We start from the raw sequence: 15,377 nt of genomic DNA, 5'->3' as shown, positions 1-15,377 counted from the left end.
TTAATTTTTTTATGTGCACTCAAGAAGTAGCAAGAGAAAGTTGTGAGGTGGAAGGGATAACTGTATATAGATACAAACATACATATATGTGACTTGAATAGCACTCTTGTCAACTGTAAATGACAGATATGAACAGACTAATAATAATAGCTAACATTTATATAAGCTTACTGTATGTTAGGCTCTCTGCTAAGGTCTTTTCAGTTTTATCAAATGATCTTTTAATAAGAGGTGATAACATGGTTCTTCCTTGTATTTTTTGGATTATTGTGCTAGGCCATCACTCAGTGCTTAGATTTTAATTTTTTTTTTTTTAAGGTCTCTGGACCGCGTTTCCAACATCCTTTAACTTTAAAGGCTTGAGGTTGAGGTATATGTTAGGGGACAGATGAACAGGTGAGATTTCTCTTCATCAGAGCAGCCAAGCAGACCTCTGACCTTTGCCTAAAGACTTCTAAGCAACTGATAATCTGAGGCAACTCATTCTCCTTTTGGAGGGCCCTCAGATATTTCCTGGCTGAGTCAGTTTCCCTGACTTAGTTTGTCTTACTTTGAAATGAGCTATAGAAAAAAAATGGCAAAACTCTAGTATCTCCACCAAGAAAACACCAAATGGGATCAGGACAGGTTGGACATGACAGAACAAAGTCATCACTGTTAGATGTGATTTGACATAGGGTTGACCTGGGTCAGGAGAATTTGAGTTCTAGTCCTGCCTCTCACATATATTGATTAGTTGGGTACCTGGAGTATTCTTCCTCCTCTGTGTCCTCTGACCTCTCTGGCTTCCTTTGAATTCCAATTAAAATCTCACCTTCTGCCGGAAGCTTCTTTCCCCACCAGCTTTTAATTCTAGTGTCTTCCCCCTGTTAATTATCTCCTGCTTATCCTGAATATAGCCTGCTTTGAATGTACTTGTTTGCATTTAATCTTTCCCCAATTAAATTGTAAGCTACTTCCGGGGAGGGACTGCCCTTTGCCTCTGTATTTGTAGAATGTAGGTGGTTCTTAATAAATCTTGATTGACGTAGGCTAGTTTATTCTACCCCCATGGTTGTTAAAACTTTTAAAAATGGGATTTTTCCTTCCCTTACTTTGATGGAATTGGTTGGTTGGTTAGTTGTTCTTCATTCTCAGAGAGGGTTAAAATGACATCACTATGTTAGAGTGGAGTTACTATGGCTGATCAGACCAATAGGAGCTCAGGATGCTTTGCCATGGGTTGGGCACAGATAGTTCCTAGGAACATTGAGGGTGGGTTCTCTAACTTTGTGCATCTCTCATTTTTTCTTCATTAGTTCAATTCTGCTTTGCTCATAAGCACAGCACCTTCTCTGATGGAGAAATAAATAAAGACACAAAACCTCTTTGTCTCTTTTGGTACTTTCTTGCCTATTCTCTCCAATTTACCTCCAGTATTTCCAACTATTGATTAGTTTCTGTTTGCTAGGTGGTACAGTTACCAAGTTCAAATCTGGCCTCAGACTCTTACTAATTATGTGACTGTGTACAAGTCACTTACCTGTTTGCCTCAGTTTCCTCATATATAAAATGAGTCAGAGAGGGAAATATCAAACCACTTAAGTATCTCTGCCAGGAAAAGCCCCCAAATGAAGTTACGGAGTTGAACATGACTGAAATGGCTGAACAACAAAAGGCATAGAATAAAAGTTTGTTCCTGTCCCTTTTCCTTCTGTGGGCCTGGCATTAGGGAATAAATACAAAGAATGAAACTGTCCCTGCCCTCAAGGACTTCATATAAATACAACAAGCATAAATACTGGGTGAATAAAGATAAATATATACAAAATTTTTAAATCTGAGATAATTTGAAGGGACTATAAGGGAATAAGGAAATGGCTGTGTAGAAAGTGATACAGAAAGGAAAAGAGATTATGAGGTGAAAAAGTAAGAAGAGAGGGTATTCTAGACCCAGAGGGAGGACCAGTTCAAAGGCACGGAGGTGAGAGATGAATGTTACATGTGAACAAGAGATAAAAGATGAGCTTGCCTACATCAGTGGTCTAGAGGGTAGTAATTTAGGGACTGGAACGAGGGGCTTTGAAATAAAAGAGTTTCTATTTGGTCCTCAGAACACTAGGGAGCTGCTGGGATTTGTCTAGTGAACTAGTCAGATCAATGCTTTGGAAAATCCCTTTAGCTCCTAACCTGAAATTGCCTTGCTTTTACTTTGTACGTTTCCGTATTGGTGTTCCCCTCAAGGGAGATCCTGGCAAAGGACTACCTCAGCATGGCGTGCCCTCATCAGAGAAGGTGCTGTGCTCTATGAGCAAAACAGAATTAAATTAGCTCAGAAGTAACCTGAGATGCAAAAAAGTTACATGTTCCTTTGTGTCCCAGCATTCTGAGCTCCTGTTGCTTTGCTTGATCGGACACAATGTAATTCAACTCTGACATACTGATGTCATTTTGGTCTTCCTCGAGAACTTCGAGAACTAAGGACACTCTCCCCGTGGTAGAATGTAGGAAACCAGCACAATGCTCGGCTTCATGAATGTGGAAATTTAGGAAAGACTCAAATTAATGGCAGCAAAAAGAGTAGCAGAAAGCAAACTGCCGCTTCCCTTCATGGCTTATGACGCCTCTCCATCCTGCTCCCTCCCGGGTGGGATCCTCTTCTCCATTCAGGACATCCTCTTGCCTGGAAGGTTCTTCCCCACCTCACTCTCTTCCCATCCCCAGCTTCCTTCAAAGCACCATTTATGGACCACCTTCTCCTAGAAGCCTGATTTCACCCCTTTCCTTTTTTTGAAATCACTTTGTATATACTTTGTATTTTCTCACAGTATACTTACTATCTCTACTCAGAGAGAATGGCTACTGTTTCCTTTTTGGTTTGGGATCCTCTGGGCCTGGCAGGTGGGTGGGATGGAAAGGAGGGGAAGAGGATTGGGAGAAGATCAGGCTTCTCAGCTCTGCTTCTTTGTAATCTTGGCAGACCCCGGGCCTTAGTTTCCCCGTTGGTGGAAGGAGAGGGCTTGGCCCTCCTGATCTCTCTGGGCTCCCTTCCAGTTTTAAGACTGATATTATGATTCTCCTCCCAGACATTTAAGCAGACATACTGACTCAGACTTAATCCCTTGTAGGTTCTGTCTCTTTACCCTTGATGTGGCTTTCTATCCCATTCATGGCCTATTAAGCACCTGGGTAGGGATTAGCTGATCACACTCCTTGACCTTCCATTTACAGCTGGCACCTGTGAATAAAGAGCACTGCTTATGTCTCAGAAATTCATTTGAAGCGCTGAGATGAAAGAGGACGCCTGATCCCCTACACGCCAATGACTTTACCCATCCTATTTCCCCTTCTTCCCCCCCTTAACTTGGATCCTGAATGCGGATCATTGATGAGCCATATTCCTTAATAATGAGGTGTGAGCGCAATGGGATGCTTAGCCACTAGGGGGTCGACCCAAGCCTGCACACAGCACTGATGTTCTTTCATTTCTACTTGGAATAAATGGGGAATTGGGAGGAATCTTTCAGTACAAAAGATACATTCTAATTGTTTAAGATGTCACAACAGAATATAGCCCATCACCGAACATGGAATATGGTCAGTGCCAGATAAGTGTTGAATTATTGGAGAGACAATTTTTTTTTTTTAAATTTTTATTTAATAATTACTTTATATTGACACTCGTTTCTGTTCCGATTTTTTTCCCTCCCTCCCTCCACCCCCTCCCCTAGATGGCAAGCAGTCCTTTATATGTTGGTTATGTTGCAGTATATCCTAGATACAATATATGTTTGCAGAACCGAACAGTTCTGGAGAGACAATTTAATAGGTAGAATACTGGATGGAGTCAGGGTAAGGAGGAGTCTGGATTCAGTTTCTGATTGGCTGCTTGTCAGTTAAATCATTGAGGAGCTTGGATTTAGAGCAAGGAGGGATCTGGCTCCTTACCTCATTTTTGTTATTGTATTTTAATCATGTCCAACTCTTTATGATCTTCTTTGGGGTTTTCTTGGCAGAGATAACTAGAGTATTTTTGCCATTTCCTTCTCCAGCTCATTTGACAGATGAGGAAATTGAGGCAAACAGAATTAGATCACATAGCTGGGAAGTAGCTGAGGTCAGATTCGAACTCAGAATATGAAGGATGGAAGGAACTTTGGGGGCCACCTAACCCATGATTCTTTCACTTTTTTGTGTGGTGATAATCTGGTTAGGTCCTTTTTCAGAATCATGATTATAAATGTATAAAAATGCATAGGATTGCAAAGGAAACCAATTTCCAACAAATATAGCAACAAACCAATTCGATTGAAATATAATTCTCAAATCATTGTATGCGGCAACAGCAATATTATACAATGATCAATTCTGGTGTACACGGCTCTCTTCAACAATGAGATAATTCAGACCAGTTCCAATGGTCTTGTGCTCAATACACCCAGAGAGAGGTCTGTGGGAACTGAGTGTGATTCACAACATAGCATTTTCACTCTTATTGTTATTTGCTTGCATTTTGTTTTCTTCATCATTTTCTTTTCTGGTTTGATTTGATTTTTCTTGTACAACAAGATAATTGTTACAAATAGGTATGCATATGTTGGATTTAACATATATTTGTACCATGTTTAACATATATTGGACTACTTGCCATCTAGGGGAGGGGGATAGGGAAAGGGGAAACTGGAACACAAGGTTTTGCAAGGGCTAATGTGGTAGAATTATCTATGTATATATTTAGAAAAATAAAAAGCTTTAATGAAAGAAAATACAGTTCACAAAATATTAAAACAAAATGGAGCCAGTTTAAGAAACTGTTTGAGCTCAACCTATCGTTTGACCTCAGGAATTTCCAATATAATCTGAAAATATTCTCCTCCTGAAGACCTTTCAGTGGAAGAGAAAGGAATGGTTTCCTAGAGCAGCCCACTCTGCTTTGGGGTAGCCCACTCTACTTTGGAGCAGCTCTCCCTGTTAGGAAGGATTTTCTGACTCTTAGGCCAACATTGCCTTTCTGCAGTTTCCACTCATGACTCAGGGGTTCTATCCTCTGGAGCCAAAAGACTTTAATCTCTCTTCACTGACTTGCCCTTTAAATCCTTTTTACTCTGGAAGAAACTGACCTATCAAAATCTTAGTTTTCTCCTCTGTTAAGTGGGATTAATGAGATGCTGAGTGGGTGGGGGTTGTGGATAAAGAGCTGAACTAGAAATAAAAATGAATGAGACATTCATATAAATACCTACTGTGTACACAGCACTGGAGAAAAGTAATTCCTTGTTCTTTGTAAAAGGGGAGATAATATTTGTGGAAAGTTTTAGCTTTCAGTCAGAGAAGTTGGGGGAATAATCATTTAGAAAGCATCTACAGAAGGACAAGCATTATACTAAAATCTCTCTCTCTTTCTTTCTTTCTCCCTCTCCCTCTCTCCGTACCTCTCCTATATAATATTTACTTTACACACACACACACACACACACACACACACACACACGAATATATATACCTTATTTGATCCTTAAAACAACCCTGAGAAAAGAAGGTATTATTCTTCTTCCCCCTTTTATAGTTGAGGAAACTGAGACCAACAATCCCAGGGTCCCAGTCTGGATTTGAGCTCCGTTTTTCCTGACTCTAGGTATAGTGATCTTTGGACAGATCCCATGGTCCTTAGGGTGAAGCCTTTGGTGGCCAGAACTTTAGATTTGAAGCCTGTTTCTGAACCTTGGTGTCTGTGCACCAGTCACTTAGCCTCGAGATGGGAAGGAGGTAGCTCTACCCTTTGATAAAACAGATCCTATACAAAACCAAGTCTTTGTGTCCTAGGGTTATTATCTGGCTCCAGCCATCTCTTATAGGAATGATTCTTTGGTACCTGAGATTTTTTTGAGTTCTCCAGATTTGTAGGCTGCAAAAGTGAGGAAGAAGAGTGTAACTGGCCTTTGCCCCAAGGCTACAAATTAGAGGCCAGTTGCCAAATCTGTAGCTGATGGAGTTTTTTGAAAATTTGGCTTTGTTTTTTTAAATTACAAAAAGCAAAATCTTTTACTTCTCCCATCCATTAAAAAAAAGGAAAAGAAAGTTATTGAACTATGCACGGTTGAGAAAAATAAAATTGAGCATTTACCATATCCAAAAAAAATATGTCTCATTCTGCACCCTGTGTCCAACTGAGTGGCAGCTAGCGAGGTGGGTTGGTGGACAGAGTAGCAGTCTTGGAATCGGGAAGTCCTCAGACACTTCTTAGCTGAATGACCATGGACAAATCATTTAACTTGTCTTCATTTTCTATCTGTAAAAGAGGCATAAAAGCAGTACTTACCTTACAGGGATATTGGGAAGATGAAAGGAGATAGGATTTTTAAAGTACTTGACAAGATGTCTGGCATATTGTTGTTGTTTTCAAAGCTGTTATTATTGCTTTTGTTGCTATTTTAAAAATTGTTAATAATAGTTTTTTATTTTCAAAACACATGCAAAGATAGTTTTCAACATTCATCCTTGCAAAACCTTGTGTTCCAATTTTGTCTCCCTCCCTCCTTGCCCCCCCTTCCTCCTCCCCTAGAAAGCGAGTAATCCAATATAGGTTAAACATGTGCAATTTTTCTAAACATATTTCTACATTTATCATGCTGCACCAGAAAAATCAGACCAAAAAGGAAAAAGTGAGGAAAAAAAAAAGCAACCAAACAACAGCAAAAAAAGTGAAAATACTATATTGTGATCCACACTCAGTGGCCATAGAACTCTCTCTGGGTGGAGATGGCTCTCTCCATCACTAGTCCATTGGAACTGGCCTGAATCACCTCATTGTTAAAAAGAGCCACTTCTGTCAGAATTGATCATCACATAATCTTCTTGTTGCTGTGTACTATGATCTCCCAGTTCTGCTCACTTCACTTAACAACAATTCATGTAAATCCAGGCCTCTTTGAAACCATCCTGCTGATCCTTTCTTATAGAATCTTAATATTCTATTACATTCATTTACCATAACTTATTCAGCCATTCTCTATCTGGTGGGCATCTATGCAATTTCCAGTTCCTTGGCATGTGGTTTAGTCATTTTTCAGTCATGTCTGACTCTGTGATCCCTTTTTCTTGTATTTTCTTGGTAAAGGTACTAGAATGTTTTGATCATCCAACTCATTTTATAGATGGAGAAACTGAGGCAAACAGGGAGTAAGTGATTTGCCCAGGGTCACACAGCTAGCCGGATTTGAACTCAATTCTTTCTGATTCTAGGTCCGGCACTCTGTTGTGCCAGCTAGTTGCCCTGGCACATAATGAATGTTGCTTCCTTTCCTTTTATTCTCTCCCAGAGGCTGGAGACCATGTTTCAATATGAGATTTCAGGAATCATTATGATCTCTTGGTTGTCTGATTTTTCTTGAATAGTTTTGGTCTTAATGTATATCATTCTCTTGAGGCATCTAGGTAGTGCAGTGACTAGAACATTGAGTCCAGATTCAGGAAGTTCTGAGTTCAAATTCAGCTTTAGACATTTCGTAGCTGTGTGACCCTGGGCAAGTCGCTTAGCCTGTTTGTCCCAGTTTCTTCCATCATAAAATGGAGATAAAAACATCTCCCTTTCTGGTAGTTGTGAGAATTACATGAGAAAATCAGCCCAGTGCCTGGTCCGGAGAAAGAGCTCTATGAACAGTTATATCTTTCTAGAGTGGAAACTCTTATCAAAAGAGATAAGATGTGTCAAGTGCAGTGCCTGGCATCTAATAAATGCTATGTAAATAACTCTTATTATTATCAGTATTATTAGCTCTGGTCACCTGACTTTTCCTCACTTTATTTCCACGTCTCTCCCTTTCATCATTTTCCACATTGCAATAGCATTCTGTCATATGCATATAATTCATTTCCTCTCTCTCTCTCCCTTCCTTGTGACAGTCATCCCTTGTGTCTGTCACTGAATGCAGGTCCCCACCTCTTCTGTAAAATGAAGGGGGTGGATTGGATGGCCCAAGATTCCTTCTAGCCCATGAGTGGATTAGCCAGTGCTTGAGAAAAAGGAGCTTCTTTATCCAGGGCCAGCCTTAGTCATCATAATTACCTACTATTCATTTAAAAAAAAAAAATTTCCATTTATGTCATTTTAGTCATTGGGTTTATTGTTTTTCTCCTCTTACTTTCATCATCTTATCTGATGATGAAAAGATTCTGCAAGCAATGTACCCATTTTAGAGATAAGGAAAATGAGACTCGCCAAGTGCTTATGGGCTTCTGGTAGTAGAACTTATAAGCCAATCTGTTGAATTTCATCTAACATTAGGAAGCAAGGAGTTCCAATCAACCAGTTAAGAGCTACTGTGCTAAATACAGCAAATGCAAAGAAAGGCAAACGCAGTCCCGGCCCTCTAGGAACTCCTTGTTTAAGGGCAAAAATGAGGACCTGCAGACTTCAAAACCGGGCCTTCCTGTTAGTGCGGCACCTGTTCCAATACACCGCTGCTCCGGGCTGCAGTTTCCCCATCTGTAAAATGAGTCTGGTAGTAAATAGCACACACACAGCACGGAGGGGTGCAGAGGAACAGGTTGTCCATTGTCCGTAAATTTCTAAAACACTGTGTTCCTTCTGGTAGCGTTCATATGAAACATTAGATGTCTCCAGAAAGGCGCGTGGGGGAAATAACTGTTGTCATAATAAATATTCGGGTTTGGGGTTAACACCTCATAATCACAAAAGGCCGCCTGGAAGGTGTTCAGGATGTTTTGACTGGAGGAAAAGGCAACTCTCAAGTGAAGAATATTCTTATATTCCAAATGTCTCCTTTTCTTCTCCCCTCAGGGACATGCTCATAACCCACCTGGATTCATCCATGACCTATGATGAACTCTGTGAAGAAGTGAGAGAAATGTGCAGTTTACACCAGCAACAGCCGATCACCCTTAAATGGATCGATGATGAAGGTTTGTCCTTATTCCTTTTGCTCTGAGGCCTCGTTTGCAGTTGTTGTCTCCTAAAATGTTAACTCTGCTTTCCGGGATAGATGGGTGAAGAGTGTTACTTGGCTAATAGTAGCAACGCATGAGTTCAAATTCCAGTTCCTCTGCTATCTAATTGTGTGACCTTGGACAAGTCACATGTCCTGGTCTGTTTCCTCCCTTATAAAATGGGAGGATTGGATTAAATGATTTCTAAAGTTCTTTTATCTCTAAGTTTCTGATCTCCTGGCTTAATAATCAGCTCACAATTGTATAGGGCTTTAAGGTCTGCAGAGCTTGTGATGATAACAATAACAGCATCTGGAATTGTTTTATGACTTTAAAGTTTGTAAAGCACTTTTTTTCTTTTCTTTTTTTTTTCACATATAAACTAAGTCAATCTTTTAATAAGATCTGTGATTGCAGTGGGGTTCTTAACCTGACATCAATGAACTTTTATTTATTTATTAATAACTTTTTATTGACAGAACCCATGCCAGGGTAATTTTTTACAGCATTATCCCTTGCACTCACTTCTGTTCCGATTTTTCCCCTCCCTCCCTCCACCCCCTCCCCCAGATGGCAAGCAGTCTTTTACATGTTAAATAGATTACAGTATATCCTAGATACAATATATGGGAAGCACTTTTTTTCTTACTGAGGCAATTGGAGTTAAGTGAGTTGCCCGGGTCACACAACCAGGAAGTGTTAAGTGTCTGAGGTCAGATTTGAACTCCTAACTTCAGGGCTGGTGCTCTCCACGGCGCCACTAGCTGCCCCAGCCCTTTCTTTACAAACAATATTCCATCTCATCCTTCTCTGGAATCCAGAATAGTATTTTATTTTGCAAGTACATGTAAAGATAGTTTTCTTTTCATTCTTTTTTTTTTAATTTTATTTTTTTTTTGAGGTAATTGGAATTAAGTGACTTGCCCAGGGTCACACAGCTAGGAAGCGTTAAGTATCTGGGGCCGGCTTTGAACTTAGGTCCTCCTGAATTCAGGGCTGGTGCTCTATCCACTGCACCATTTAGCGGCCCCTAAAAGTTTTTCCCTGTTTTTCTCTCTCCTTCCCTTACCTCACCTCTCCTCAAGACAGCAGGCAATCAATGTGCAGTCCTTTTAAACATATTTCCATAAATTTCATGTTGTGCAAGAAAAATCAGACCAAAAGGGCAAAAATCATGAGAAAGAAAAAAACAGATAAAAAGTGAAAATGCTGTACTTCAATCCATGTTCAATCTCCGTAATTCTCTCTCTGGACCCGATGGCATTTTCCATTTCAAGTAGCAAAGTGGGTGGAGCACCACACCTGTGGTCAGGGAGACTTGAGTTCAGGTCCTGCCTCAGTTACTGGCTGTATAAACTGGAACAAGTCATTTCCCCAGTATTCTTAAGCTGCTTTCAGAGAAACACAGAGTCTAAGTTGGTATCCTGGGAACAATCTGGGAAAATAGTCTTACTTAGCGCAGGAACAGGGGTTCTTAATCTTTTTAGTTTCATGTACACAGAAAAATACATGGACTTGCTTTTTTCATGCCCTCTCTTGATCTAGAGACAGCCTCAGACACTGCCTTGGGCAAGTCATTAAAAAAAAAAAAAAAGCTGTGTTTGCCTCAGTTTCTCCATCTGTAAAAAAAGGGAATAATGCCAGCACTTATCTTTCCAGGTTGTTGTGAGGATCAAACCAGAGTATGTGCAAAGTGCTCTGCTATTATTGTTAAAGATGATCGAGTATGAATTGGCCGGAGGAATCATGGGCAAGTTGATCTGGGCTGCTCATTTTTCAGTCACTTTGTAGGGGAGATTTTTGTTCTGGGAGAGGTGGGAGTCTCTGGCTCCCCTGGCTTGGAAGATTGCTGGGACAGTTAATTTGCCACGTGAAGTTATTTAATATCAGTAGATCACCAAGGTGGGGACTCTTTAGCAAAATCTCTCCCACCACAGTCTTCTTGTACAAGCTGAATTAATAATAGAAGGTTGCCTGGTAACTTGGATCTGTGACATCCGTACAAGGGTAGATGGGAAAGGGGCTTGTCCCTAAGCCTTACTGGGGGTGGAGCCATTTGGGAAGTGTTGGGAGTTTCCCATTGACTGAGAAGTGTTGGGAGTCTCCCATTGGCCAGGCAGTACTGGAGACCACACCAAGTTCTTATTATCTGGGGCTTTTCTTTTCTAGTCTGTGTAGACCACCCTCACACTCCCATTACTACCCACTCTTCTGTCTGGTCACTTGTCTGTCAATCATGGAATCTCCCAGTAAGCAGGGGATCAAGGGTCATCCCGTCCCAGCAGCATTCTCCCCTGACTGACCTCCGGTGATGGGGAATTCCCCTCCAACTAGACCAGCCGGTTCCATTTTGCACAGACTCAAAATCCCTGAGCTGGAAAGGATTTAAGAAATTACCTATGCCAGCGCTTACCTGGGCAAGAATCAGCTTACCTGACAAGTGGCCATCTACGATGCTCTGGGTGACCTCCAGGCTGAGAAAGCTCATTGCTTCTCAAAGCAGCCCATTGCATTTAGAGAGAGCTTTCATACTTAGGAAGATTTTCCTTAAGTGGAATCTCTGTCTCTTTGTCTCCCTCCCTCCTTCTCTCCCTCCTCCCTCCCTCTCTCTCTCTCTCTCTCTCTCTCTCTCTTCTTCTTCTTCTTCTCCTCCTCCTCCTCATCCTTCTTTTTCTCTCTTCTCTTCTCTTCTCTTCTCTTCTCTTCTCTTCTCTTCTCTTCTCTTCTCTTCTCTTCTCTTCTCTTCTCTTCTCTTCTCTTCTCTTCTCTTCTCTTCTTCTCTTCTCTTCTCTTCTCTTTCTTCTCTTCTCTTCTCTTCTCTTCTCTTTCTTCTCTTCTCTTCTTCTCTTCTCTTCTCTTCTCTTCTCTTCTCTTCCTGATTTCTTAATCTTTCTGTCTCTCCCTCTTTCTTCTCTCTTCTTTTTTTTTTCTTTCTCTCACCTTTCTCTTTTTCTTTATCTACCTCTTCTCTCTTTCTCTGCTTCTCTCTATGGGTCTCTTCCTCTCCCCTTTTTTCCTCTCTGTATCTTCCTCTTTCCCCCCTGCCGCCTCTGTTTCTTTCTCTTTCTCATAAATATGGAAATAGTGTTTTTGCTAAATATACATAAAAATAATTTTAATGTTCATTTTGATAAGACTCTGTGTTCCAAATTTTTCTCCCTCCTTTCCTTCTTCCCTCTCCAAGACAGCAACCAATCTGATGTAGGTTAAACAGATGCAATCCTTTTAAACATTTCCAGATTTGTCATGTTGTACAAGAAAAATAAGACTAAAAGGGAAAAATCCATGAGGAATAGAAGAACAAACTAAACAAACAACAAAAGGTGGAAAACACTACATTTCCATCCACATTCAGTCTCCATAATTCTGGATACACTTGGCATTTTCCATCCCAGAATTATTGTAATTGTCTTGAGTTACCTCCTTGTTAAGAAGAGTCAAGTTTGTCACGTCAGCATTTATTTTCTGACAAGATTTTGGTTTCCAGATTTTGCTCCTTCCCCCCCAAGATGGCAACTAATCTGATCTAGGTTATACAAGTTCGATCCTGTTAAACATTTCTACCTTCAGTCTTTGCAGCTTTCCCCCTTTACTCCTAGTTCAGCCCTCTGAGACCAAGCAGAAGCAGCTAGTTCCCTTCCATCTGATGGTGATGATTATGGTCCTTAGTATACTTAGTATATATTCCCTGATTTGATTTTCACAACACCCCCAAAGTCCGCTGCTGTGATTATCACTTCCACTTTACAGATGGGAAAGCTGAGGCAGGTAGTGGGTTAGTGATTTGAGCAGGGTCAGGCAGCTAACTAGTGTCTGTTGTCCTGATCTGAACGGGGGCCCCGACATTCTGTGGTCTGTGCCGGTTAGGGAGCCGAACCCCGGATGTGCTGCCCCACCCCAAACATGTCCACGGGTCTCTGCCTCTGTTCCCTCCCTGGTGCCTCAGTGTGGCTTGTCCCTGAGGGCTGATTGCTCTTAGACAGCAATCGGCATCTCTGCTCTCAGGCCGGGCTGCCTACCTGCACCGCTAACCATGGTCATTTGTTTTGTATTGATTTTTTAAAAATAACAACGATAGAATGTCCTGACCTTTTTTTAGATCCTGAGGTTGTCATGCATTAGGGGGCTTGTAGCCCAGAGGAAACAGGAAATAATAATGATAATAATGTGAGAGGCAGTGTGGTTGGTCTACAGAGTTTGCTTTGAAAAGGTAGGAAGACCGGGCTCAAGTCCTATGAGTAATTCACCTCATTTTTCTTGATATTTGTGTTGCCATAAGCAGTTGATTTGGGTACCAAAAATGGAGGAAGGGAATAAATGTTTCTTTAGTACCTTCTCTGTGCCATCATTGTGCTTTACAGTTATTATCTCATTTGATCCTCATGACAACCCTTTGAGGTAGATAATATTATTCCCATTTTACAGTTGGGGGAACTGAGGCAGACAAAGATCTTTTCTTATTCAGGGTCCCACAGCTAGTAAATGTCTTGATGTCAGATTTACACTTAGATCTTAATTACTTTAGGTAAACTTGGGGGTACAATTGATAGAAGGCTGGCCCTGGAATCAGGAGGATTGGAATTCAATCCAGAAATGTACAAGCTGTGTGACCTTGGGCAAGCCACTTAACTCTGTTTGCCTCATTGGAGAAGGAAATGGCAAACCTTCCCAGTAAATTTGCCAAAAAACCCCAAAATGGGCTCGTGAAGGGTTGGACGTGACAGAACAGCCCTACTTAATTAATATTTTATATATATAATAAAATAAAAAAATTAAAATAAAATTAAAAATATATAATAATAAATAATATAATATAATAAAAATAAATAATAATAATAAAATGATTTAGCAATGGAGGAGACCTTGGGTGCCATTGAGTTGATCTCTGTCATGGAGAGGCTAAATGAACTTGTCCAGTGTTATACAACCAGTACCAACCATTTGCAGGGCAGATTATCAGTTTATCTACTCCCACCTATCTGTGTCTGAAGGAATTGATAAAAATTTATAATGAAGACTAAGTCTGTTAAGCACCTGATTTCTCCCAGAAGTCTCTGCTGTCCTAGCTGTAACCTCATTGCCGTCCATATTCTGGAGAGCATGGTTTTGCTGGACCTCTGAGTGACTGTGTCCTGTCCACAGTAGCATCACAGAAAGATGGCTACATGATAGATGCAAAGGAAAGAATTACTGCATTCTGAATCAGAGGAATTGACCCAAATCTTGGCTCTGTTCTCTTCCCTGCCTCCTTAACTTCCCTCCTTTCCTTCCTTTTTCTCTCCATTTTTTCCTTCTTCCTTATCCTCTCTCTCTGTCTCTCATCCCTTTCTCTTCTCCTCTCTCCCTTTCTTCCCTTTCCCTTTCATCTTTAAACCCTCTCTACCAATTCAAGTTGGAACCTCCCTTTAGAAAGTTGCCTGGGGAACACAAGAATTGGAAGCAGCTCTTGAACCCAGGGCTTCATGATTCCAGGAGCAGCTTTCTTTTTCACTCTTCCTTGTTGACGGTCTTCAGGGGTCCTCAAACTACGGCCTGTGGGCCAGATGCAGCAGCTGAGGATGTTTATCCCCCTCACCCAGGGCTATGAAGTTTATTTAAAGGCCACAAAACAAAGTTTTTGTTTTTACTATAGTTCGGCCCTCCAACAGTCTGAGGGACAGTGAACTGGCCCCCTATTTAAAAAGTTTGAGGACCCCTGGAGACTCTAGATTGTTGCTTGATCTTTGTCACAATCACTGGGCTGTAGGCACTTCCTCTTCTTGGCTCTTGTTTGTCAATATTTGGCGTTTCTTGTGCTTATCGATAGCTGCCTTCTTGAAATGTCCTCACCATGGATCTGCTGATCCCTCCATTCGTTCCAAGCCAGGGGCTCTCTTTAGAGAGGATCTCTCTTTTGGGGCTCCCTCTGCTGGCGTTGGCCAGGGTAGATCTGAACCAGATTTAAGGCTAAAACGTTCCTTTTTCTTCTTGCTCAAGTAATCCCAGGAGGGAGAAGAAACACTTGGAGTATCCTTTTCATGGCTATACCTGGAGAGTGAAGGACGTCCGATAGTTCTGTAAACTACAGACCTAAATATTTTGTTCTGACATTGGGCTTCATGGGATTGAGTGAGTTGGGGTGAGCCACTTAATATTTTGGCACGCATAATTACCACTGAGAGGCAGTGTGGCTTAGTGAGTGGAGGGCTGGGGCTAGAGTCAGGAAGAGCGGGCTCGAGCTGTGACTGAGATCTGACTGTCCAAAACACTGGACAAATCATTTCAGCTTTTAGAGCTCCAGATAATTCTGAGAGTGGGGTATAAATGAGTTAATAATCAGTCCTATCAGGGTGGACGTTGGTCTAGACTTTATAGACCCAGACTATTCCCCTTCCTACTTTTAAAAATCAATTCTTCGAAGGGGCAGTTAGTGTAGTGTATAGAGTAGTGTAGTAGAGAGTGCACCAGCCCTG

At 41.1% G+C, this 15,377-nt stretch overlaps 1 protein-coding gene across 1 annotated transcript in view; it reads left to right on the top strand.

Annotated features, from left to right (window-relative positions):
* PRKCZ (protein kinase C zeta) overlaps positions 1–15,377 on the top strand; it is a 225,748-nt gene that overhangs the window by 18,086 nt on the left and 192,285 nt on the right. Inside the window, exon 2 of the mRNA XM_051988781.1 lies at positions 8,780–8,901. Coding sequence (XP_051844741.1) covers positions 8,780–8,901 — 122 coding nt within the window. The remainder of the gene's footprint in view (positions 1–8,779; positions 8,902–15,377) is intronic.

Source organism: Antechinus flavipes, chromosome 3 (assembly GCF_016432865.1).
Source record: "Antechinus flavipes isolate AdamAnt ecotype Samford, QLD, Australia chromosome 3, AdamAnt_v2, whole genome shotgun sequence".
Lineage (NCBI taxonomy): Eukaryota > Metazoa > Chordata > Mammalia > Dasyuromorphia > Dasyuridae > Antechinus > Antechinus flavipes.
This window is presented reverse-complemented; position numbering and strand designations above follow the sequence as displayed.